Raw genomic sequence first — 27994 nt, 5'->3', positions numbered from 1 at the left:
TACCATGCTTGCCAACTCCGACCTGTGCCACACATTGGAGAATAAAAGGCATAGGAAAGCTCCCAAGGTGATGGCCGAGAGTGAGGTTTTGTGGGTGGATGAAATCAAGAACATACGAGATCAGATCAGCGATATTCAACAAGTGTAACGATCTTGGGTCCCAAATTCTGTAGAAGCGTTGCTGGAAGAAGCAGAACCTCCATTCACCAACAATATAATGGCATCTCCGCTACCGTTAAGATTCTGGATGCTGCACATAGATTGCTCCTTATTTAAGGATTGATGATCCAGCCGAACATTTAGAATCTTTCATAGCATGGATGGAGCTGCCTAGCGCAACCAGCTTGGTGATGTGCCTAGCTTTTTCTTTGACCTTGTTGAAGGCGGTAAAGAAGTGGTATATACAGCTGAAGCCGAAATCCATCAGTTCTTTCACATAGCTTAGTAAAGTCATTGTTACTCAATTAATCGGTGGGAAAGATCTGAGAAAGCTAGCAACTCATCGCCACCCAAAAAGAGGTTGAATTGTTGAAGGATTACATCATCTGCTTTAATACAAAGGCAGTATGGGTGGAGGGCTACTCCTATCAAGTAGCCCTAACCGCCATGATATCCAGCCTCAAGGAAGGCCGATTTCTCTTCTCAATCGGCAAAAATCATCCGATCATGCTGGCCAACATACTCAGTAAAGCCTAGAAGTATTCTAATGCGGAAGAACTCTTTAACTCATGAACGGCCACTCAGAGTGCAGGGAGCTCGGTCAAGGACTAAAAGCAGAAGGAGGAACAACCTCCCTCAGTTAACAACAAGAAGAGAAAGGACGACACCTCAGATAGAGGACAACGCTCAAGCAGATGACCAGAGAGTAGATTTTACTCTTATACACAACTGAATGCCACTCTCAAGCAAGTCCTCATAAAAGTGCGTGATAAGAAGATCCTGAAATGGCCAAATATGATGAGTATGACAAACGGAAGTACAATCACTTCCATCACTACCACGGCCATACCACCGCCAACTGTTTTGATCTCAAAGAGGAGATCGAATCACTCATTTGCAATGGACACTTGCGAGAATGTATCTACAAGAAAAAGGATGAACGACTAGATCAGAGGAGCGACTAATAAAACAAGAAGAACAACGAAGTGACGGCTGAGATCCGCACTATATTCGAAGGACATATTAGAGGCGAGGACTTGAACAGAGCTCGCAGAGCTCACGCCAAGAGCATAAGCAGCTCAGAACATCACATCAACCTCAGCAGCAAAGCCCCAAAAGAACATAAGGTGGCCCCCCGTGATTTAACGTTCACGGAAGAGGACATCCATGGAGTACACCGCCCTCATGATGATGCCTTAGTGGTGACCATGACTGTGGCCAACCATAAGGTGCATCGTATTCTGATGGATACGGGTAGTTCGCCCGACATCCTCTTTACCATAGATTTTGACAAAATGAGGAGTGGAAGGTCTCGACTCCAATCTGTTAAAATTTCTCTACTCAGGTTCGCAGGCAAAAAGCTCACCTCCGAGGGGAGCATATTATTCCAGTTACCTCGAGACAATGTCACAACCAAGAGACAATGATGATCGATTTTTTCATTGTTGACTGTCCCTCGGTCTACAACATTATCCTCAGACGGCTGTCCCTCAACATTTTGTGATCATCCGTGTCGACTTACCACCTCACTATGAAGTATCCAACCAAGTACGACATCAGGTAGGTCTGGGGAGATCAACACGATGCCCGTCAATGTTATTCTACAATTTTAAGGGCAGGAGCCTGGCAACACATAATGGCCATCATTTTCCTTGACCCTTGGAAAGACTCATCCGAAGAGGATCCTCGTAGAAGACCTGGTGGCAGTTCCCCTTTGTGAGGCCGACCCATCCCGAACTGCACGGGTCGGCTCGTTACTTGCCCCGAGTTTACGGGGTGAGATATCGACCTACTAAAGACGCACGCCAATGTCTTTGCATGGTCTCACATGGTAATGCTGGGCATCAAACCTAAGGTTATGGTCCACCGACTAAATGTCGATCCCGACCACTGACCGGTGAAGCAAAATCGATGAGTATTTGAACCAGAATTGTACGTCATCATAGGAGAAGAGGTCAAGAAGCTCCTTCAGGCTGGATTCATCGAAGAAATCTATTACCCCGATTGGATCATCAATGTTGTGCTAGTGAAGAAATCCAATGGAAAGTGGTGTGTGTGCATCAACTACACAGATCTCAACAAGGCATATCATAAAGATAGCTTTCCTCTCTCGTTGATCGACTAGCTGCTCAACAATACAATAGGGCAAGGGATTTTGCTGCTATTTGAGCTACAATGAAATCACTATGCACCCCCATGACAAGCTTAAAATGACCTTCAACACCAACAAGAGACTCTATTACTATAAAGTCATGCCCTATGTCGATGGCATGCTGGTCAAGAGCATCAAAGGCCATAGACCACGCGATCAACATTGAGGAGATGTTTGTCACCTTGAGAAAGTACCAGGTGAAGCTAAACTCGAGAAAATGTACCTTCAGAGCAAGCTCAGGGAAGTTCCTCGACTTTCTCGTCGACAGAGGGATCGAGGCAAACCCCAATAGCATACAAGCGTTGCTACATATGAACTCACCCAAAACCACAAAGGAAATCAAGTGTCTTACGGGAAGAATCGACGCCCTCAACAGGTTTGTTTCTAGAGCTACCGACAAGTGCCTTCCATTCTTTCAACAATTAAAGGGTAAGGCGGAAGCGACGACTATGAGTGAGCTTTCCAACAATATATTAGTTAAGAAAGAAAATGCAAATATTATGCAATGTGTGAGTACATGAATGAATCAAGAGGGATTCAGTCAACTTGCTTGAGTTGGAAACCCGTCAACACACATTTGGTAGGATTTTACCATTTGGTAAGCATAGCAAGGATCACATTTACTCCTTGAGTAGACTTCCACTAATATAATAGACTTTTGGTAACAATTCTAACAGGTATACCATTTAAGGAGGTCACAAAGGATTTCAACACGTGCTGTACATATAAATGATGGATGCACAAATATATTAAGTACTCATAAATGAGATATCATATGATCATTTATATTCTCATTTTAAATCATTGTATTTTTCATGCTAACTGATAACATCATCATAACCACCAATTCATAATTATATTCATTCAAAAAATCAGATCTAGTTATAATTATATAGAAAATCAGATGATAAATTCCATAACATAATAAATTAGATCATTAGCTATACTAGCATATCGAACAAATTACATAATTAATAATAAAATATTAAAAAATATGCGTTCAACCAAATCTAATAAAAGATCATAATAACAATATTAAAACTATATACAACATATCATAAATTAATATATTTTAACTTAATGGATAGGAAATAGGCCTGGATAACTCACCTTGATGCTATAGAGATGAATCTGTAAATAAATAGTTTCATTTTTATTAAAATCTCTAAAATCACATAAATGAAATTATTTTATAATCTGACTAGTTTACATTGTGGGGTATACATTTGATTGATCTAAATACATTTAAATAACAAGATATATCATTTAAATGAATTCATAAATTAGGAAATAATATTGTAAAAATTAAGATGTTGTTAGAATTTGGCCCAAGAAATTTCTGTAAATTCATGTTGTTTTCAGTAATGGTTCTGAAAGTAAATTTTTTTGAATGTTCGAGCGGCATTCTGCAACATTCTGAAATTTTATGCGAGAATCCCTTGACTTTGTAAAAAATTCTATTTTATAACTAAAATTTTAAATTTTTAAGCAGTTTGTGATGATTTACACAAAATTTTGGAGATTTATCTACTTTGATAGTTTAATGTTCAAATGACATTTGATAAATGAATTGAGGCCGTTAATTAATCGCCACTTAATCAATTTCAAGGGACAACCGATGTCATTTTGATCTGACCATCCATACATTTATTTATTGTAATTCCTAATGATCACATTGATTGGTCAATGCAGTCCACTAGATAGTCAAATCGATCATAAAATCTGAATGTCATCATTATTTGATATTCAAAATTTGATAGTCAGTCCAAATTGAGTTAGATCTCAACCATCCATTTGTTCCACACAATAATCAACACATGATTCATTATCTACAATTACTTCAGATATCGATGTGGCCCATCTAATGGTTCGATCGGTCTAGAATTTAAGATTTTAATTAATTTATTCTTAAAAATATGATGAATTGTGAGGATTTAATCACACGTCTCAATTACGTCATATAATTCTCTATACTAAGTTGTAGCTTATGTAGAAAATTACTCTTTTGGTATTAATTTAATTTTCTTTAATTAAAAAACCTTAGAAAATTTATAATCGATATAGTCCTTTGAGATGTCAAATAGGTCTAATTCTTGAAATCATTATGTGATTGAATCGTCAAAATATCCTATCTTCTACACATCATAGAAATATCCTACCTTCTGCACATCAACCCTAAAGTCATCTGCATTAGTATACCTTTCTATATGGATATCTTAGATGCGTATAATGGATGCCTAATTGTACTAACTTGAATAGGCGAATTCAAAAAATCGTTCTCTCTCACTTTCTCACTCATTTTTTTCTATGATTTTCTTTTTTTGGTTCTTTGAGTCTTAATAGGACTCTCGTTCTTACACACTCATTCTTAAGAGAGGGGGTTTGTTGAGAGACTACGAGATATAGGGGAGAGTTGGGATGAGGAAATATAAGATGAGATAGATGGCTCTCTCTCTCTCTCTCACTCATTTTTTAAAATGAAATTTTATTTTATTTTTAAAAATAATTGGGCATTATAGTGAGCCTAATTTATCAGCAGTCTAGATCTCTCTAAGGGTTAGATATCATGATCGGGCATACTGGTGGACCCCACTAAAGTTATGATTAGTCTAAATTCATGTAGTGGTGGTGTGCTACTAGTGTGTTACATGCAAAGTATCTTATTTGGACTAATGCTAAATTCGTATGGAACCTTAAGAGAGAAGAGTTTCGAGTGGTTTTAAACTTCTCCCCCTCAACAATTATAAAAACACAACTGGGTCCCCAAGACTACATATTTTTTAAGTATATTTATCCCATCTCGTGCTTCTCTAAGGGTGGATGGTGCTGAAGATCTTGGTGGTCAATTCTATAATGACTTCTTAGTCAAGGATGCCTTTATTTAGCTTGTTTAATCTCCATATGTGATGCGTAGAATGGTCCTCTTCAATTCTGCATTATAGTTTTACAGTTGGTATCAGATCCATCTATGCATTGACTATAACATATTCTTTTAAAAATTCTTTATGCATTTTTTTCAACAAACATATGGAATTTTATTATAGACATCGAGTGCATCTATATAGATGGTATGTCAATGGATATGAGCCGCCCATCTCTATCAATTTCTTAGTTGTTTGGGCCATCATGTCCTGATCGATTAGGTGTCAAATTTTGGATCTTCCTACCATCTAATATAATCATTCTAAAAAATATAGTGTATCGACATTCTCATTCGGCATCAAGCACAATGGTTTTCGATGGCACCAATAAAGTATTATTAGGGACTGCCGGAATTTGGCATCAAAGCTGATTGTTGTTTTCATTGATAGTGGTAGCAAGCTCAGTTGAGGTCGTAAAAAACTGAGGAAAGGGATGTACAATTTCTTTTAAATGTCACAGAATGGTTTTGATTCCATTATCGTTCGGAAGCCCTGACCTTCGCAGAATGTTGGAGCACAGATCCACAACCCTGAATGAAGACAACCCATCTTCGATCCAACTGACAGCCTCCCATTTAATCATAATTGTAAACCATCTTGTCTTCTTCCTTTTGTTCTGCCATCCATTGGAGATGGTGGTGAAAGCTTCCATTATCATTGGCTAGAGACTGCTGTGAGAGGTCGAAAATCCTTGAGGAGGCTGGTTAATCATGAGAGAGAGAGGAGGATAATGGTAGTGGTGGTTTATGTTAAGGGTTAGGGTCTTTTTTAACCTTAGATCTCATAATGTCCTTTTAGGCATTATTTTTATGTTTTTAGTAAGGTAGATTTTGACCTTTGCTTTAAGTAGGTTTTAGGTCTTTAATTGTTATTAGGCCTAAAGTATTGGGCTATCTAGACATTAGTTAGTGGGCCGTCTCGTGGACCCGTGTAGGAAATTTTGGGTACAATTTAGACCGAGCGGCTAGAAACTTGACGACCCCTATTTTACGTCTATACCCCTTAGTCGCACCTATTTTTTATGTCTTATTTGAGACCCATTTAAAGCCCAAATATGAGCTTTCATCTTAAGTCTGTTTGAGGGCTTAGGGTATTTGGCAAACTTGGGCTATCATTTTAATTGGGTTTGGGCTCAATTATGGGTCCCGTGACCAAATCTCTACTAGGTAGTTGGTGGGCCCCAATTTGGGGCTATTAACAGATGTGGTTTTGGCTATGTATTGGATCTATGCAGTAATTAATTTGGGCCTAGAAAAAGGACCTATTTTGCTCATTTCTGAAACTCTACTTTAAGCTTTTTATGAGTGCTTATCTAAGATTTGGACCATCTATTAAGCTTAGAATGAGTGGATAATTTGAATTATTCATTAGGTGGATGATTAAGGATATAGTTTTTTCATCATGTAGACATTAAGTATAAAATCTGAACCGTCCATTTTTTAGACCCTAATGTAATGATATGATTGTCCATTTGAACGTTTAGCTGAGTCCTCCACCTCGTGAATGCTTAGGACTAGATTTGGAAGGCTTATTAATGATGTTTAGATTATATAAAGTCCTGATTTAGCTCACTTGTGGGCCCATTACCCATACTTTCAGAAGTTGACATAACCATTTGTTTAGAAGGAAATGGGTAAGTGAAATTTATGTGTTTGTTTCCTTTTTGATTATCTCATTTTTCAACAGTGAAAATTAGATACTTATTGAGCTAAATTTAACTACTTTTCATAATCCATTAAGGGCAGGATTATCGTGTAATCCTGAAATTTAAACTTGTGGTATTGAATTTGATTGTGTTATCCACTATAATAACCTCAATTAGTGAAGATATTTACCAATTTAGATTTGTAATATTGGGATTTGGTTGTAGGATTGCAAGTAGTTGCGGTTGCATTTAATGCGGACAATGATAAAATCGCAGACGATCACTGTTTGGCAAGGTTACAAGTAGTGTAAAAAAAATGATGCTGGTATTATAAGGTTTAGAGGCCCATCTCACCTACAAATATAGATTGTCTTATATTTACATATTAACATTTATTAGAAACATGTCAAGGAGAATCACTTGTATATCATAATCATGTCCCATATGAAAGGTGATATTGATTTGATTGATTCTCACTATGATTGATTAGTTGGGCCCATCTTCATCCTAAACAATTCAATTGAAGGCACCCACAATCAATTGAATTTATGATAAAATTTTCTGATATCTGTTAAGGGTTAAATATTGCATATTATCCCCCATTTATATCTTGGTTTTATGAACATGATAATGCTTAATGGTCTATTTTATACATGTTTTTATTGCAAGGTGAATCTGAAAGCTTAGATTAAAAAGAATATTAAAAGCATGGATTTAATGCTCAAGAATCACCAAGCTAAAGGTTTGATCTTAAAAGATTAAAAATGAAGAATTCATATGCCAGAGATTTAAGAAAATCAAGTGAGGAATAAAGAGAATTGAAGACTTAAAGTGAAGAAAAGGACCCTAAAAATCTGCCTGTTTCGACTAGTTTAAGCCCTATTTCGACCAGTCTAAGATCTGGCTCAACTAGTCGAAGGAACTTCGACTCGAATTCCAATAATCAAAATCCTATAAATTCCTGTCATCCTCGACCAGTCGAAGGTAACCCTCGACCAGTCGAAGGATGTTCTCGACTAGTCTAAGCTTAGGTAGATAGCACACGAACTATGGAAATTTAAGGCAGTTCCAAGGTCAGTTTGTGGAAATTCAACGTCGGTTTGCAAGAGAGTGTTGCACAACTATAAATAAGAGTCTCTAGAATGTTCCTAGATATTTTCTAGGGTTTGAGGAGTAAAGCCAAAGGGTGAAGAAGCCGTCCCCAAGAGTTTTTCTTCTTCTTCCTTAATTATTTTCATATTTTATTTAAGAAACTTTGGTTCAATCATGTCTATGGTAGGCTAAATCTCTTAACTAGGGCTAAAAGGTAAAGCTTGTAGCATGATTGGGATGTTTTCTTTGCTTTAATTCTTGTTAATATTGAACTTTATTGAATTCTAGTTTAATTTTAAGGAATACTTTCAATTTTTAATGGTTTATTGTGACACAAATTACAATAGATCTGTAACGTCTCGAAAAAATCTGTATAAGGACCCAAGTACCACCTCAGACAGAAATTACCCATGACTAAAACCTTTAGAAAATTAGGTTAATGTTAGCAAGTGCTAAACTAGAGTACTTGTGAAATTAGCACTAATCACTCTAAATATGATTTGTAAGACCCAAAACGTGCAGAATCATTGACACTACATTACCCTGAAATCTATAATCCGTCCTTAAACCCGGTTGCTCTTGGGAGCACACCGAAACTCCGTATCGGACCTGGACCGCACATCGAAAGTCTAATTACCCCGAAACTATACGGATATGACCATATTACTATACTTGACAACCCTCTCAGAAATTAAGTCTTGATTGTGTCTACAAATGCACAACTTGAGCTGGAACAAAGTGTGTGAGAAACGTGAAAATATTTAGAAATAAAATTTGAATTTAAGTAATCTGAGTTGTATGGCTTGCGGGCCAAATATAAGGATTCAGACCATCAGAATCTGACCCAAATACACCCTCGGATCAGGAGAAATGTCTCACACATGTCGATGTACTTGCGGCCCTGATCGAGTGACCGTGACCATTAAACTGAAACTGGTCCGCCACGGCTGATCTACAAATCTGATCGGAACGAAAACTTAGCCTGACCTAGATCCATGGTAAAGAGCTTTAGTCTGATCGCATGTGGAAAAGGGGCCACCAGAAGTGCTCCGTTGGACCGAAATAGTCCATACTTGGATATAACCTAAGTATACCTTGGCCCTAGGGCCATTTCCATCAAACTTGGGCCTATATAAGGACCTTAAACCCTCTCTCTCTCACCCCATATGAATTTGAGAAAACCCTAAGAGAGAGAGAAGATAAAAGAGAAAGGAAAAGAGTGGAAGTGAAAGAGTGAGTTGGAAGTTCTTCTTGGGATTTGATCCCGTTACTCCACGTACTTAGCCACCCCCTCTATATCACAAATTCGGCGTTCTTGACAATGTACTTGGGTAAAAAAACCTAACCCTAATCTATTTTAGCGTTTCAGATAGTATAAGTTATGAAATAGCTAACCTAATTTATGCTATAGGTTGCCAATCTGCGGTAGACAAAGACTTAGCTTTAAAACTGAGTTCGTTACGAGTCTACTGGCGAAAAGTGCGGACTATAAACGCATATGTTATGGTTTTCAAGGCTTTCAATGTCAGTTAATGGTTTATTATTGATGTTGGTACAATTTCACATGCCAAATGCAATGGTTGTATCATGTTTCTGATATATATGAACTATATTGGGTTTAGTGTATTTCATGTATATCTAGAAAGGATCGTATACGTATGGAATTTGAACGTGTTTTACCATGATTAATTGTCATGTGGTTATGCTAGTTGTATGTGTAACAATTCTCCGGCGAAAGGATTTGGCCCAAGATGTGTTACGGCCAACATACGTCATGTATGTTGAAGTGTGTAGACTAAGTGTTTGTCAAAATGTCTGAGTGAACATGGAATCATGATTAATACTTGTTATGATAGATGTTTGTTAATACATGATTTTTGTATGCGTCATAACTCCCATGCGAAGGGATTTGCTATAATATGTGTTTTAAGTAAATAAATCTATATATGTTGGAATATGTAGTCTAAGTGTTTGTAGAAATGTCTGAATGATCAGGCATGTGGTATTTGTACTTTACATGGGTGTTGAGATAAGATTCTTAACTACCTTAACGATGTGTATGACTTCCTCCATATAATTTGTATTCTTTGTCTGCTTTACTTAAACACTGCATATGTGTGAATTCATGTTTTAGTTGAAATCCATCAAATGCTCACATGCTTGTATGATTGGAATTGTTGATCCATTACTGTTTTGATTAGCTTATATGATTATCTGTTATAACTGAATGTGTCTGGGACTATGTAACAGTCCAGGCAATCGGTAACAGGCACTGAATAGGTGGCTAAGGTTGTCTCGTCACATAAGACGTGTTCGATGAACTCGAGTCGTACCTTGGTTGTCAGCAGTGGTTAGGCCACATGGAGTACTTACGCACTTCATGTCGGTTAATTCAACGTGCGCTTGTACTAATCGATCTCGTTAAGTAACCCGATTGACCCGATGTATGTTCACCATATATGGACATTACTACTTGAATCTAAGTTACCAAACTCACCAGTGAAAATCCTCTAAAACCTTAGTACCTCGATCTGCTAAGACTCATGAGCCGGGCATGGTGGTATGGGATATCGTGGTCGAGCTGTCGGCCTACGCTGGGGTGACAAGCCTCCCCGTAGTGACCAGTGAGCAATCCAGACTCGTGAGTTGAATAAGGTGGTATGGGACACTGTATTCAAGCTGTCAGCCTACACTGATAAGGTGACGAGCCCTTTGTAGTGACCTCGAGTGTACGCTAAGACTACGTAAAGGCGACGAGCCCTTACGTAGCAACAAGAGTACACTAGGCCTGCACTGATAAGGTGACGAGCCCTTTGCAACGACCTAGAACCATAACATCGTATGAGATTTACTAGGATTGACGACCCTAGATTAGATCATCGTTTGGAAAATGATATAAAGGAGGTACCTTAGCTTCCCAATCCTTCTGTATGAAAAGAACTAGTAAGAACTTGGTCATCAGGCTCATGCACCACATTGCATGTGCCGTTTGGCAATGTGTAGAGAGCACGAGGAAGTGACTGACATGCGCGACCGTTAGATGAAGATCGCTGAGGGAGTACGGCGAGAGCATGCATCATTTATTCATACCATCATGCATTAATCAGAATATGTAAGGATGTTCGATTGTATTGCTTTATCATTACTACTTGACTGAATTGATAACATGTTAACCTTTACTTTATTGTTCCACTGAGTTGATCACTAACTCCCACATTACGGAACAATGTTTTAAAAATTACCAGACCCTATTGTAGGTTCAAACGATGGCACAGCCTGCGAGGCGGAGCCGGACTTCAAGGATAATGAGGAGGCATTCTCATATATGCACTATTTAGGCGGGTTTACATAGACCGCTCTGATCGGTGGGGCTTCAGGGTTATACTTGTAGTGGACTGTTACATTTTTGATATTTTGTATTTTGAAACAATACATGTAATTATTGACCTGGCAATGCACACATACTTTGGGGACTTATACTGATTTATAAACTTATATTCGTTTCAGTCTTTCGCTTGCGTATTACAACTGTCCCTGGATTATGTTTTGCTGATTTGGCTTAATCTTATTCATGTTTTATGCACTAATACAGACAATATTTAATCATCATTAAATATGTTGCATAAGTGATGCGTTGAAACTCGGGAGTTGGACTTTTACTCGACCCTCGATTTTCAGGGCGTTACAAGATCTACGATAGCTTTGAGTATCTTCTTTTCCTATTTGAGATTGTGAGATTAGTAAATCCCATTGTTTTCCATCGTCTCTTGGGCATGGTTGGGTGATGGAATCCCCTTCAATCCGCACAATCCACATCCATTGAGAATTAAGTTAATAAAAGTTCAAATTTGATTTAATTGTTTTATCTTCCAATTGGGTAGGATATGACTCCAATTCCAATTGTGATTTTTGAATCAAAGTAAGCTAGCATCCCAAGAGCTACATATGAATCCTTGGCACCCTAGCTCCCACCTTTAAATTTACAAGTTTTAATTACTTTAATTACAATTACTCTTTAAATTACTTCAGAATTAGATTCACATATTCTTATAATTCTAGTTCTAGTTAATTTCAGAAACCTACAAGTTTAATCCCTGTGGATTTGACCTCGGTCTTACCAAGATTATTACTACATACGACCCTACACTTGCGGTTATGAACAATATCAAGTATTATTCATGAACTGTAAGCTAACGTGAGTATTATTTAATAAGTTAACATTCAAACGTAATTTATTTTTCCTTTTAACCAAGCGTAATTATCCCAAGAGGAAAGACTCCATAGAGTTAGTCCTAGGGAACATGACAAATGATCTTATCCTAATAAAAGATGAAAATTTTGGTAATTAGGATAAAGCTCATGGTGCTCATCTAATAACCTTAGGACATGGACATGATGGGAAAAGAAGAAGAAAATATGATTATAAAAAGGGATCATTACGTTATATGGCTCATAATAAATCTAAAGATCAGTTGAACAATAAGCAGGCTAAGAAGAATAACTACTTCTTTTACAAGAAGCCAAGCCATCAAAAGATAAACTATATTAAGTTGAAGTAGTAGCTCATAGAGAAGGGTAAAGATCATGGCCTAGTCTCTTTTAAGTACAATTTGATCAATGTGTAATAAGATTCCTAGTCAATAGATCATGAAATAACTATTTGCATGGGTAATGTCATGCAAAGTATGTACAGTGGTAGCCACCAACTAATATGAAGTGATAAATATATGTTGGCAATGATGTTAAAGTTGACATAGAGGCCGTTTGAGTTTAGAGGATTAGGTTAGAGTCAGGTCATATGTTGGATCCCATATATATATATATATATATATATATATATATATATATATATATATATATATATATATATATATATATATATATATATATATATATATATATTGTTCCTTCCATAAGGTGTAGTTTAGTCTCAATTTCTCATTTAGACATATCTAGTTTTATGTCCAAATTTAAGAATGAAAAAATCAGTATCTATTACAGTTCAAATGTGGTTGGTAATGACACTATGGTTAATAACTTTTATCAATTGGACTTAAATGCATCACACATCTATAATGTGAACCTCAGAATCGAAATAAAGTAGGATATAAGTGAAGACTAGAATATGAAAATTCCTCCTTATTGTTGTACAGACGATTAGGCCATATGTCTCATGAGTGATTAGAAAGACTAGTGCAGGAAGGAATTTTTCATTTTTTTTATTTCTCTGACTATAAAGTATCTATCGATTGTATTTAGGGTAAAAAGACTGGAATTAGGAAAAAATGTATAACTAAGAGTGTATGACTGTTAGAAGTGATACATACAAACATCAGTGATCCATTTCCTAAAGCATCTTCGAGTTAATACAAATAATTTATTAGTTTTATAGATGACTATTTTAATTTTAAGTACTTTTCTATTATAAATGAAAATTTAAATGCTTTGAAAGTGCTTAAAATTTATAAAACTAAAGTTGAAAATCAATTTGAAAAGATAAGTAAATTCATTAGATCTAACCATGGTGGTGAATAATATATATATATATATATATATATATATATATATATATATATATATAGAGAGAGAGAGAGAGAGAGAGAGAGAGAGAGAGAGAGAGAGATTGCAACCTGAAGGTTTCGCGGCCAATGGCTAAGAACATATTTTATGCAAACTCAAGAAATTTATCTATGGGTCGAAATCAGTGTCACAACAGTAGTACCTAAAGTTTCTTAAAGTTATTTCCTGATATTATTTTTTTAAAATACTATAAATGAGTGTGTCTAAGTTAAAATTAGTGGGAGCAATTTCATCATTTTAGTTTTATATGACATTTTATTCGCAAGCAGGGACATTTTTATTTTTTATTTTTCAAAAAAGAGTTTATTGATGAGGGAACTATATGGCAACATTACAAGAATATTCGAGCTACCCACCTAACAAAAAGAGGAGAAGGGCCTATCATGACCCTCAAAAAGAAAGAAAAGAAAGCCAAAAAGAAAGTAAGAAATACAACTAAGAAGTGTGGCCCGGGGTTAGAGTGATTTTAACAGCACCAAGGCCTGTTCTGTCTAGAACAAGGTCTCCTCTAGTTATGGGGGGGAAGAAGAGAGGGGTCTGTAAAGACCCTATTTTGTTGTTCGGACGGCCAAGGCAAGCTAAACTATCTGCCACTCTATTGGCCTCTCTAGGGGTATGGGTGATGGATATGTTGACTATGTTCTTTAGGTCTTCATAGTGCCTTTTCCAATAAAATGCCTTCCACTAGGCTTTATCTGACTTCAAGAACATATCAACTATCGCCCCTAAGTCACTCTCTACCATCACTCTAAAGCAACCCTGATCAACATAAAGGCTAAACCTATCCACCACCGCTTTTGCCTCCACTTAGAAGTTAGATCCCACACCATAGCCTCTGGAAAAAGCAAATATGAGAGTGCCTCTTACATCAATACATATGCCTCCATTTCCGGAGGGCCCCAGATTCCCACGAGATGTTCCATCAACATTAAGTTTAACCTAACCTTCATTGGGCCTCTTCCATTTTACTATCGAGAGTATGGGGATTCTTTCTGAAGGTAGTTGTATCTGGAGGTCCCTAATCACATCAGAAGAGGCTCGATCGAGGGAAGGGGGCAATGAGAAGGCCACTGCAATGCAGGAGAACCAAGTCTTTACCCTGTAAATAGACTGGTACACTGAAATGAAGGCATTCTCAAATTTTATATTATTTCTAGTGGTCCAGATTTCCTAAAAGATAAGGGAGGGAGCTAGGCTCCTTAGAATTCCAATGTAAGAAGTCTCCACTGCCAAGGCCCACCATTGGGATGCACAAGCCGAGGCTAGTTGCTCTGGAAAGAGTGATACTGAGAGGAGGGTGGAGAAATGGGCCCACAAGGCTGTTGCGAGACTACATGACAAGAAGAGGTGGTCCAGGGACTCCTCCTGGTGGGAGTCATCAATGGGGCAGTAGAGACAGCACGATGCGAGGCTTACCCCTTTTTTTATACACATGTCCACCGGGATTGCTCCAATTTGAATCCTCCATGTAAGCAAAGAAAAATTTTGTTAAACCAAACTCATTTCACCACGATCTCCTAGAGCCCGAAGTTCGAATGGTTTTACTAACAGACTTGGTGGAGAATCTACCTGAAGGCTTGCTGGTCTAGATGGGGCAATCGTCCCCAAAGTTGTCATAATTCCCTCATGCAGAACGTGTTGGTGGACTGAGGCTGGGAGGATGGAGGGCCATTACGCTACAGGAAGCAAGATTGTGAGACCCACGAATCTGTTAACTGAGAGGTTGGTTTGATCGAGGGGAATCTCACCCACAGGCCAAGTGCGGAGTGGCCCAAGTCCAGACCAGTTGACGTCCCAGAAATTACTTATGCCATCTCCCAGTAGGATTTGAAAGTTATTTAGGATTGAGGGAAATAATTTTTTCGCCTCTTTCCAACACTTAGACTCTGAAGACCGGATGGGAAGGATGGAAGGAGAGGATGAGTCGAGACCGTAATTCGATCTCATGAAGCCACATCATATGCTCTTGTCTTGTGATTAAAGGAGTGACCAGGCCATTTTCATCCTCATAGCCTTCATGACTGAGCAGAGAGAGGGAATGCCAAGCCCGCCTTCCTCTCTAGGGGACGATTCCTTCTTCCAGCCCACCCAGTGGTGTTTCTTTTTTCACCTTAGACCAGCCCCATAAGAAATCTGCAAATCTCCTTTCTATGCTATCAACACAGCCCTTTGTCAATTCTATCGCTGCTAGTGTATGGATTGAAATGCTGCAGAGGTTATGCTTGATTAGAATAGTTCTCCTAGCCATACTCAGAAAGTGGCTCTACCAGCCTTGAATCTTGCTTGTAATTTTGTCTAGCAAAGGTTAGAAGAGTGAACACGTAGCTCTTCCATTGCATAGAGGAACACCAAGATAAATGAATGGGGGAGAAGCTCTTGGCAAGTAGGGACATAAGGATGATGTGTGATACTAAAAAATTCATGTCCTAAAGACTTGAGATGAAGCATCTTGGTGATGCTTCCTGTGTCATTGACATTGAGATACGCTGAGATAAGTCATGTAGATTGCATGCTTAGCCTATTATAGATGGCCGATATTAATAAGGTACTCAAAAGGTGTCATAATTGTGCTCTTTGACAATCTTCAATTGTAAAGGGTGATAAACTTGGCCAGTTCCAGTGTCTTAAAATGATTCAAAAAAGAATTATATGAAAAATTTTATATATGTGCCAATATTAAGAAGTATCATGTATGCTCAGGTCTATACATGATCGAATATTGCTTTTGTAGTTAGAATGTTGGGTATGTACCTCTCCAATCCAAAGATACAACATTTGATATCTACAAAGATGTTATGCTACCTGAAATAGATAGAGGACTTTAGACCTACATTTAGAAAGTTTGACCATTTGGACTAGGTTGGATATGCCGATGCAGATTTTGCTGACTGCGTTGATATAAATATGTTTACCTCAGGCTACATCTTTATAATGGTTGGTGGGCTTGTGTCTTGGAAAAGTGTCAAACAGTCAATGACAAACTCATCCACGATAGAAGCTGAGTTTATTTCTTATCATGAGGCATCAAATCATGCACTATGGTTGTAACATTTTTTCTTAGGTTTACAGGTAATGGAGCATATCCCGAAATCATTAAGAATCTTTTGTGACAACTCAGCTATTATTTCCTTCTCAAGCAACAACAAACACTCATCAAGGTCTAAGCATATCGATTGACATTAAATGTTGCAGCTATCGCGATTCAATACTAGTAGTTTCAACGAACCAGATTATAGTGTGAGAGTATATTTCAAAAATAAAATAAAAAATTGTAGTAGTGTTGCATGTATTATCGAACAATTTCATTGGTGAACCATTTAGGTGTTTTTTTCTTCTCAAAATTAAATTATTTTTCAAAAATGTTTTTGAAATTAAACCTTGACAATGATCTATGTTACTCAAGTGAGTGAATGTAAAAACTCTAATTGATCAAACGTCTAGATTTCCCTAAGGGTTGAATATCATGATTGGGCATACTGGTGGACTACTAAAGTTGTGATTAGTCTAAATTTGAGTATGGATAGTGCACTACTGTGTTATATGCACTTTATCCTATTTGGACTAGGAATGCAAAATTCTTGTGGAGCCTTAAGAAGAGTTTCCGTGAGTTTTGAAACTCATCCCCCTCAATAACTATATAAACATAGTTGGGAACATAAGCCTACATGTTTTTTAATCCTTTTTGTCCCATCCTGTGCTTCTCCAAGTGTATGATGTGAAAAATCATGGTGATCCATTCTACAGTGACTTCTCCAGCAAGCAAGTCTTTATTTTACTTGTTTGATGTTGACTTATCAATCAAGTACACCTTTATTTAGATTGTTTGATCTTCATGTTCGATGCATAGAATAATCCTCTTTAATTCCAGTGTATGATGTGAAAAATCATGGTGATCCATTCTACCGTGACTTCTCAATCAAGTCTTTATTTTACTTGTTTGATGTTGACTTATCAATCAAGTATACCTTTATTTAGATTGTTTGATCTTCATACTCAGTGCATAGAATAATTCTCTTTAATTCCGCATTATAGTTTTACACATATATCAACAACCAATGCTACATTGACTTCTTACCCATGTAAGCATTGCACAAAGGCGCAGGATCAAAATGGCCAGTATGGTGAGTCCTGCTGTGAAACAATCTGAATTGGACGTAAGATTGCCCGCATGTGTGTCTTTAATTTATCTTAGTTGTTCATTGCTTTGATATATGTCTATCCAACCTCAAGTTGACCTAAGTTTCTCAACATGCAAGGTCATCTACGTGGCTAGACTTCTCAGAAATTTGGGCTTTACACACATGTGCCAGGTTGCTGCATGTATGATGTTGAGTTACTGCACCCAGCTGGGTTGCATTAATTGGCATACATCATGAGAATTTTAATTAAGTATTTGTCTGTCTTATCAAACAGAAAAGGAGTAACGAATCATTGTCTTACAAAAATATGGTTTTATGTGAGCACTTTATTATCCCTCATCATCGGGGATCAGATACATAAAACTTACTCAGCCATTCCACTCTATCAGCCATTCCACTCTATCAAAGGTCAGACTTTCAGTTAGACCATAGGTCTATTATCCCTATCAAAGCCATAGTCTAATAGCTGTAACCGACATTTATAGAACACGGTGTCAATTACGGTTATACTGGTCCGACCCGCCTGTGGTTGAATTAGAAGCTCTTGAAATCAAACCTGAGTTCATCTTACTCCCAACTAAAAATGCCGGTGGTGATGGAGCTGGGAGGGTCATAGATTGGCTACTGAGCATCAGAACAACCGATGACATGGTGGGACCTTCGGTCGGATCTTCTTGCACGCATAGTAATCCCATTTGAATGCATCTAAACACCTCACATATAGAGCATTGTTCCGAAAGTGTTTGGTCCATCATATCCAGTGCTGCTCCTTTGGTCCAATATTCCCATGCCTGCCAATGACTCATCAAGATGGTAAATATTCGGCTTCAGATTTGTAATTACATTATTGATTGGAAATTATATCTTACAACCTCATACTTACATAGCTTAGAAGGTCTGTTGTGCGTCCAGCATCATGGAAAGGGCTGTTCTTTCGACCAATTACAATCTCTAGAACTAAAACACCGAAGCTAAATACATCTGATTTAGTCGAAAACTGGCCGTGCATTGCATATTCCGGTGCCATGTATCCGCTGCATGCCATTAACAAATGGAAGGATGTTTAGGTGCACATTTTCAAGTTCTAAAGTGCTGTTGGTATAACATCTACATGCTGCCAGGTCTCAGCATGGAAGGCAGGTACAATATCCAATCCACCAAGATGTTATCGCTGAAGAATGAAGATGTTGGACTCATCAGCTGGGCAATGGTATTAGAAACAGGTGGACAGATACAAAACTTCAGCCAAGTCTTCCTTTGAGCCTGCAAATCAGACTGGCTGAAAACTCAGGTGGGTCTCACCATGTCACATTGTGCGTGAAACTCTAAAATCAAGTGGTGTGGCCCATCTATATTTTAGAGAGGCTTGTATATTGGGCTGTCCACTCATCCAGATGGGGAACATCTCCTGAATTGATTGGAAGGGATGTAAAAAGCACGGTAGAACCAACACGCAATCAGAAATTAAGTTTACAAGATAACGGTCCCCATCCTGTCTGTTTGAGCAGTAGTTTGACCCACCTGTGTTTTGTATGGATTTCATTTTTGTGATGCGGTATGAACATGAAGGGGAGCACCTTATTGACAGAGGTGATCTAGGCGCTACATCAAGGTCGATCCCACACAGACAAATGCACATCTAGGTGCTACATCATGGTGGAGCCCACACAGATCACAAATGCACATCTAGGAGCCAAATCACTGTGGACCCCACACAGATGATAAGAGGGACCCATCATATGTGAATTAGGAGATCTAAAATAAGAGTGGTATTGGATGTCAAGGCTTACTATGTCCCAGCGATGTGGCTTGTATTGCCTTGGGTTTGGTCTGAACTGAAAATCTTTGCCATACCGAAGTCTGCGATTTTAGGAGTCATGTTTCCATCCAACAAGATATTGCTGGCTTTCAAATCCCGGTGAATAATCCTGAGTCGGGAATCTTCGTGAAGATACAGAAGGCCTCGAGCAATCCCGCTGATGATCTTGTATCGTCTGGCCCAGTCTAATTGTACACGTTTGATCGGATCTGACCAGTCCAATAAAACATGTATGAATTGTAGAATAACGATGTAACTGTAATCAAATTAACAGAAATATTAGTCTATTGAAGCTGGTTTAGCATGGTTGTTTCCCAAGCACAAGCCAGGAAAAAAAAACATTGGAACCTAAATAAAAGAATATATATATATATATATATATATATATATATATATATATATATATATATATATATACACACCTATCTCATGTACCAGTGTGCAACGAACATTAATGGAGCCTTGCAAAGAGTGGGATCACCAAAAAGATCACCCGGCCATAAAAAGTCAGGTCTTTTCATTTATTTATTTATTTTAACTTTGAGGAAGGGGTATTTAGTCAGACGCGTTAATTGTCTACCTGTGTGGCCCAGTTATGAGTGATCAGCATGATTTTTATTTTTTTTTGCCAGGTGATATGGTGGGGTCCACCTCTTACAAGACTCCAGTGTCCAACACATTGGGTTAGCATGTGAGTCTGGTTGTATGGTGGGGTCCACCCCAACAATACCCTATAGAGCTTCCCTTTATAGAGTTTCTTTCATTTGGAAGTCTGTGGCAGCGGTGGCCTTCCTTATTTTTTCTGCCATTAGGTTTTCTGTTGGAAAGGGGACTAGAGTAAGATTTTGGGATAATGTTTCGTGTGATGACTCCCCTCGCGTAGGTCTTTCCTAAGGCTGGCAGACCTCAGCCCTGTCCCAAGCATCTTGGTAGCGCACTGTTTTGATATATGTCTGGTGTCAAGGCTCCCCTTGCAGTAGAGGTCTGTCTGAGGAAGATTCCAATGATCCTTTTCTTCTCCGGTCTCTTCTTCACGGTTTCCATCTATCTCAAGGATCTCTATGGTGTGGAGTCTGTTGAAATCGGGGACCTTTTCAACTAAATACTGTTTTCGATTTTTACCGGAGAAGGCCAGAGAGTAGAAGAAAGCCATACGTCGAAGATTTGGAGCTTTAGTGCTCCTCTGAAAGTAGCAGCCTTTGCCTGGCTGTGGGGAGTCATAAATAATCGTCGTAAAAAGGGGAAAGTTCATCCCTAATGCCTGTCCTCATTGCTTGAAGGCCGAAGAAATTGGGTCCACTTGCTGTAGCATTGTCCCTTCTCTTCCTTTGTCTGGTCTTGCATTCTTAAGTTGGCCTTGGTTTCTTAGGTGATGCAAAGCACGATTGGGCATCTTTATCGTGCTTGGGTCTTTGGTGGTATAGACAGCTTTCGTAAAAGGTGGAAGGTGGCCTTTCTAAGGGTGACATGGGTTGTTTAGTTAGAAAGGAACAATAGATGTTTCCGGAACGAGATTTCTACTCAAGGTTTCAACTCTAGGAGGATTTTGGTGTTGACAAGGGATTTGGCCCCTTGAGTGTTTTGTGTGGCTAGATGCTTTGCCTGTATAGAGAGCTTAATTTGGCCTGTTTCTCTTCCTCTTTTCTCCTTTCTTCTTTTCCTCTTTTTTTCTTTTTCCCTTTGCATAGTTCTCTTTTCGGCTGTTCAGGCCTAATAATATTTTCGTCTTTCCAAAAACAAAAAAAAAAAAAAAAACAAACAAATGATATTTATAAGGAAGAAATTGACATGTATTCTTTTTTTTTTTCTTTTTTTCTTTTCTTTTTTATTTTTTATAATTGACATGTATTCATGTAAAGAAAATGATACTGAAATTTTCACTCTTTTTTTCTTCTCTGAAGAAGAGGTCTCTCTCTCTCTCTCTCTCTCTCTCTCTCTCTCTCTCAGCAAAAAAATCATGCACATCGTTACGATATTTAACCTTATTTACAACGTTGAAACCATTGTCTATTTACCAGACTAAAATTTTCACTTGGTTGATGCATACACTAGTTCGTTAGAAAAATATGGGACTACATGTACGTAGGGTTGGTAACATGCCAGGCTTATTCTTCATCTTCTTATTTACTTATCATTATTATTATTATTTCAAGGAAAGGTAAGAAAACACCACCTATAACTATATTAAATGAAACAAAATGTATACCTGCCAAGCTGAAGGCAGAACCTACAACTTAGACCTAGATCCCATCTCTAAATAGAATGAAGGAAACCTCCAACCAAAAAAAAAAAAAAAAAGATGCAACCCAAGGCCAATCCAGCCCTCTCTTAGTGGGCTTCCCACGAACTTTTATGAGCCATTTTGGGCTTTTCTCTTGGGCCGATTTTCAGAACTAATTAATGAACGGGCCAAACTAGTGCCCAGGTTTTAAAACTTTTAGAACACAAGAACCAAGACCCAAGCCTGTAGTAATGAGTGGGGCTTGGGCATAATGTCAAGACTGGTAAGTGAACATCCTTGGCTGGGGCCCTGCCCGTAGACCAGTTCAGTAAATGGACCGGCCTGGCAAGCCTGTACCTGGCCCATCATCATCAACCATAACTATATAATGGAAACATAATGAAAGACTAATATCTGAGATAAGGGCCCATACCAAATAGAAAGGTGTCAAGGCCTGTGTTAGGCACATATTCATACACGAGCAGCTTCTCTTGCTGTTCCATACAGCAACCCCACAACCTCACTAGGTTCCTGTGCTGGAGTTTTGCAACCAACGCAACCACATTTTTCAGCTCCTCTATTCCTTGCACTGATGCTCTTGAAAGCCTTTTCACTGCTATTTCCCTTCCATCAGATAGCTCTCCCTGTATAAATTTACATTATTAGAATCAGGACTGTTTAAGCTAGAGCAGAAATGGGTCAACAAGTTACACTAATTATCTACCTTATAAACAGGACCGAAACCACCTTGTCCGAGTTTATTTGCATCTGAAAAATTACCCGTTGCCGCCTTAGGTGTGTCCAAATCAAATAATAGTGATTCCGGTGCTGTAATCGAGTTCTCCTTCCAATCTTGAACTTCTAAAACTAACATAAAATTTGAAAAAAGATTAGGAAGAATTTCCTTTTACAAAATAATACTGGTGCAGGGTTTGCTCATTGGCCTACGGGGCATCATTATTAGGCCCCCAAAAACAATGGGCAGGCTGGGTCGTATTTATATTTTGACTACTTAAGGAATTTAGTATCCCACCAATTTATGTAATGTTTGCGAATTCAAAAAATAAAATGGTTTTTTCAATTTTTTTTTTAATGAAATAAAATGGTTTTGTTTCATGAGGATATTTGTGTTCTGTTTTCTTTTTGGCTTTTCTTAGCAAAAGTTTCATCCAATGTTGAATATGACAAGGGAAAAAAGTGAGGCATATATAGAGTTTCTCTATCTATTATCTTGTGAATATACCTACATGATATTGCAGCTTGCACATGCACTCAAGCTTAGCTAAGAGGCTGAGCCGAGATCAATGGATCAGTGTGCATGGACTTGGCTTTTCAGCAAGGGTTATAACATCATATCTATATAGTTTCACAAGATTTGAGGAAAAGGAACTCTATTTAAGTGTCAGTTTGGACACAAAATTCCTTTCCAAACAAAACCACTTTATTTAAAATATATTACAAATCCAGTCATCATGTTGTTGAGATTGTAAATGGTCCAGGCAGCCCATTATAGTTTCCTTTCTTGCCTGTGGAAGGAATGATTAGGTCTCCTTGCCTGGGCCTTGATTTTAGGAAGAAAACTAGACATGGCCTGATTTCTATTCATGCGGATAAAAGACCAGGCCATACCACAGATGTACAAATTCTTTCTAGGCCCAACCATAGCATGGATCCATCCAAATTATAGCCTTCATATTCTAAGTTTGACATCAGTTGAAGGCCCAAAAAATAAACGGACAGGACTCCAGCATGGCTCAGATCACTTTTTGCCCCCAAGTATGGCCATTTCTTTACTATAGGGGGAGATCAGGGTTTGTCATTCAATTGTTCTTCTTGTAATTGGACCAGCCCACAAGAGGAAATAATAAGAAAAAGAAAGCAAAAAAGAAAAAAGAAAAAAGACAGAGGGATGAATTGTACTTAGTGCAAAACATACTTAGTTGGAATGTTATTTTACCTGGTTTTCTTCTCAATGCCTTCCTCCTCATCCATAAACAAGTGCAAATGGTGCTGATAATAACTAAAGAAATTACCACAGCCACAACGATAATAATAACGGTTTTCAATTCATTCTTCTTACCTCCTGCATCAACATGAATTTACTTTCATTTAAAAGTAGTCTTGGATGAGCCACTAATTAACATATTTGAATTGCTTAAAATTAATGATTTTCAGTGTGTAAGTATGGTGGTCCGCATGGCGCCTGCAATAAAAGTTCCCAATATTAAAGTCGGGAGCCACGGAACATGGCCATTCATATGAAATGAGAATGATAAATATAAGATTTCCAAGTCACAAGGTGCTCGATGAAAATAGGCCAATTGCTCTCATACCAATGTTGCCCTGGGACTTTTGGTGTAGTATCCATCCACCCATCCATTGTGATTCCCATCGCTTCAACGCTTTTGATCACCTGGCCCATTTATTTAATTCGGAGTCATATGATTGAGTTTGATGGGTTTTTTTTTTTTTTGATGGTTGATAATCAGTCGGTCATAAATTTTAACCATGGCATATATTAACTAAAAGCAAACCATCCAACTTGTTAGTAATTCATCAAACCAAAACTAAAATGATCTCACAAAATGGATGGACGAGGTAAATTTCTCACAAACATCAAAGAACGCCCACATAAGTTTTCCAGTGCAGACTTCCGCCGATTTCCTGCTAAATCCTTAAGCATGAAGTTCCTGCAGTGGAAACTAAGGTGGGGTCCACCTTAATGTTTGTGAGACATCCACTCTGTCCATCCGTTTTTTGAGCTCATTTTAAGACTTGAGTCCAAAAGTGAACAGGATCCAACACTTAAGTCGGCCGCCCTAAAGGAAAAGGTGGGTTGGGAAATTCTTAGCCTTGAAACTTCTATGGGTCCACAGTGATGTTTACATGCCATCCATACGGTTCATAATGTCATTCCTACTGTGATGAACTGAAAACCCAAATATTATCCTGTTTCAAAACTTCTGTGGCACCTCAAATATTTTAACTGCGTAAGTTCAATATTCAGGTTTTTGGGCCACTTGAGTATTGGATCCGGGTCATTTTTGGCCGTGTTCTAAATGAGCTCACAAAACGTGGGGTGGATTTCTCACAAACATCACCATAGGTCCCACCTAGGTTCCAGCATGAACTTCCTGGGAAAGCATTTTGCAAGAAATCCGCGTCTGTCTATTTGTTAGGTGAAGTCATTGGAAATGATGACCAAAAAAAGCAATGGCAGTGGAATTTCCAGGGACGCGGATTAGCTACTTACAGGTTGAGTAGCGAGTCATGACGTCACCAAGTTTTGTGCGCCCTACCATCATGTATGGATTGTATCCATACCGTCAATCTATTTGGAGAAATCATTTTAATGGCCTGTTTGGGAGCTGGATTTGGATCCCTTTGGGTCAGAAACCCTTTGAATTTGCAATCCTCCTCGTGTGTTTGGCACCCAGAGTGTGAATCAACTTTAATCCAAAAGTACATATCCATGATATATTTTCAAGGGTTTGAATTTAATTACTAAATAACTTTAATATCTCTAATTAGTGAGATATGTAATTTTTGACACAATGGTTGTGATAAGGCCGCTAAAATATATGCTTTGCGCAAAAATGATGAAATTCTAAGTTTTGGATGGGCCACAAGCACAAGATCAAGTCTAAGTGACTAACTAGCGATTTTTAATCATTGATTTAAATGGACAATGTTGGATGGTGCTGATTTACGTGGACAATGTTTTAGACGGTGTTGATCTTCATTAGTGGGCCATGTACCTAATAGAATGATAGTATATAGTGACGCACATGTTACACATGCAACTATTGAAATAATTTTAGGTGTAATCTAAGTTCTCAACGTGGATTACGAACCCCCTTAGGGCGTTTGACGCATGGTATTATATGGGATTACGTGGGATGGAATTGCATTTGGTCTCGTCCCAATTTTACTCGATGTCCGGGAAGAATGGAAAAGCTTGGAATTAGATTAGATGGAATTGCATTAGGTCTCGTGTCAATTCCACTCAATGTTAGCAAGTTGTGTAGGTCCCACCATGATGTGTGAGCTATATCCACATCGTCCACCCATTTTTCGAGATCATTTTAGAGCATGGGCAAAAAAATTAGGTAGATCTAAAGCTCGAGTGGACCCCACCATAAAAAGCAGTGGGGATTGAATACCCACCGTTGAAAACTTCTTTTGGGCCACATAAGTTTTGGATCTGCCTCATCTTTAGGCATATGCCATAAAATGAGGTTACAAAATAGATAAACAGTCTGGATATAACACGTGTTATTCTGAATAGTTTCAAATGATGGTGGGTATATCTATTCAATTTAAATTTACCACTGTATTACAAAAAAATAGCATGGATTTAATCTTATCCCAAAAAAAAAAAAAAAAAAAGCCTAAAGAGGCGACAAGTCCTCCCACGTGTAATAATGATGCTTTGGATATGACTGATTCTTTGAATCATGCCCTGATCTCTCCAAATGGATGGATGCTGTGCATACAAAACATACATCATGGTCAGGCTAGAGAACTTAGTGACGTCACTTCAGTAGCGAGTCTCGTTACTCAACCTGTCTGTGGCTAACCCGCGTTCAATTTCCAATGCCTTCAACAAAGACGCCCACCTGATGGATATGTATGATCTTTCATACGTATTCCATGTTAGCAGGTGTGCTTGTCATGAATCTTGAAAATTTGAAAATAGTGAGTCGACTCAGCTAGTCAAATCGAGGTGAGATTTCAGAGATTTTAAACGCCGATCTTGTAACCGTACAAATAGCACTATATTGAAAACTATGAAAGTAGATGATGATGTAAGTTATCAGTAGACTTACTATCCACTTCGCCGGCAGGCTGTGAAGGAGGCAGAGGAACAGAAATCGGCAGTGGCGGAGATGTCACCGGTGGCAGAGATGTCTCTAACGAACCATCGAAGAAAAGATATGGATCATACCTTACGTTACAACTGACACTATAGATATTCCCTCCCATTTTTTTTGTCACAACATTGTGGAATCCTGCCGACCATCACATCCAGACATGAAATGCAATTGCCAGCCGATAAGTCTCTAGTGCACTGGGCGAGACCATATATTTTCTGGAAGACATTCAGATAGATGTTCCCAGTTGCGAATTTGGACTGCTTTGAAGCGGCCTTGGATGTCAGACCTCTCATCAGACTTCCTAATTGCTCATTAAAAAAGGTTGTGTTGGCGGCATCCTGAAGTAAGATAAGCTCTATCCTAATGGTAGTGTTGGCTACGGAGAAGAACGGACGGTAGGAATAACGTAAGATGCAGTTGTAGTATCGGATGACAGCTTCCATTCTGTTGGAACACCGTCTGACGATCTCAACTGTTGAATTCTTGAGGCATGCATTGCATTCTTCTTCAGTTGCGCCAGACATGCACTGAGAGTAGCCGTAGACTATGTTGGAGTCTTTGCCGGAGGTGTAATTATAGTAGCCGTTGAGATTGATGGACCCATCTGGAGATAACAATCGGAGTAGACGGTTGAGATTTGTTTCAAATTGGCTCCCGGAAGTGTAATTTGAAGTTTCCGGTGGACAGACTGTGAAGATTGGATCCTCGGCTGAGATTGGATCTTGGGAAAGAAGTAGTAGGGATGAAAGAAGAAGTACATGGATGGTTTTTGATACAAGGAAATGCATTTTGGAGAGAAGAGTCTTGAGAAGTGGGGAATGTTAGGAGCTTTATAACAAACATGGAGGTTTCCAGGAATGTTAGGAGCTTTATAACAAACATGGAGGTTTCCAGGAATGTTAGGAGCATTATAAGAAACATGGAGGTTTTCAGGTCGCTCAGGTCGCTGAGCGCAATGAACCAGTCATGGTTTGTTGCAGCTCTAGTGAATCTGGATCGTCCAACTTATAAGGGCATGATATAGATGGCCTATATGTCACAATGACAGTTCTCATTGAATATTTATAATCTCTGATTAATAGACTTTTGCCTTTTGAACGTGTATCTTTGATAGTTCTTATTCGAACTTCCATTTGAAAGAGATAAATCCAACGAATGATTTTTTGGAAATGAGACCAAATTCGTTCATCTTTACCGTTCAGTTTTTTTTTTTTTTTCAAATGGGGTTAACTTTGTTACTTGGGACTTGATTTTTGGGCCTGTCAGCTAGCACGATAGAACCTCTTAATGGACGGTTTGGATTATCTTCTGGTCGGATAGGTAACCACGAACGGTTACATGTAGTTGAGCGTATAGATTGCTTCATCTCAGATTGGTCAACTTCTTGAA

At 38.3% G+C, this 27994-nt stretch overlaps 2 protein-coding genes across 2 annotated transcripts in view; both read right to left on the bottom strand.

The window, feature by feature from the left end:
- LOC131221681 (cysteine-rich receptor-like protein kinase 10) overlaps positions 1-23879 on the bottom strand; it is a 37533-nt gene extending 13654 nt beyond the window's left edge. Inside the window, exons 1-7 of the mRNA XM_058216982.1 lie at positions 23686-23879; positions 22453-22595; positions 22162-22372; positions 19479-19716; positions 18572-18722; positions 18191-18479; positions 14519-14619 (exon numbers count right to left, since the gene is read on the bottom strand). Of these exons, the coding sequence (XP_058072965.1) occupies positions 14519-14619; positions 18191-18479; positions 18572-18722; positions 19479-19716; positions 22162-22372; positions 22453-22595; positions 23686-23716 (1164 nt within the window). The 5' untranslated portion in view covers positions 23717-23879. The remainder of the gene's footprint in view (positions 1-14518; positions 14620-18190; positions 18480-18571; positions 18723-19478; positions 19717-22161; positions 22373-22452; positions 22596-23685) is intronic.
- Positions 1-27339, bottom strand: part of LOC131221546 (cysteine-rich receptor-like protein kinase 44) — an 83818-nt gene extending 56479 nt beyond the window's left edge. The window contains exon 1 of the mRNA XM_058216825.1: positions 26558-27339. Coding sequence (XP_058072808.1) covers positions 26558-26714 — 157 coding nt within the window. The 5' untranslated portion in view covers positions 26715-27339. The remainder of the gene's footprint in view (positions 1-26557) is intronic.
- Positions 27340-27994: the final 655 nt, after the last annotated feature.

The sequence above is a fragment of the Magnolia sinica genome, chromosome 12, assembly GCF_029962835.1.
Source record: "Magnolia sinica isolate HGM2019 chromosome 12, MsV1, whole genome shotgun sequence".
NCBI classification, from domain to species: domain Eukaryota; kingdom Viridiplantae; phylum Streptophyta; class Magnoliopsida; order Magnoliales; family Magnoliaceae; genus Magnolia; species Magnolia sinica.
Note: the sequence above shows the minus strand (reverse complement) of the source record. Positions and strands in the feature narration are given on the sequence as shown.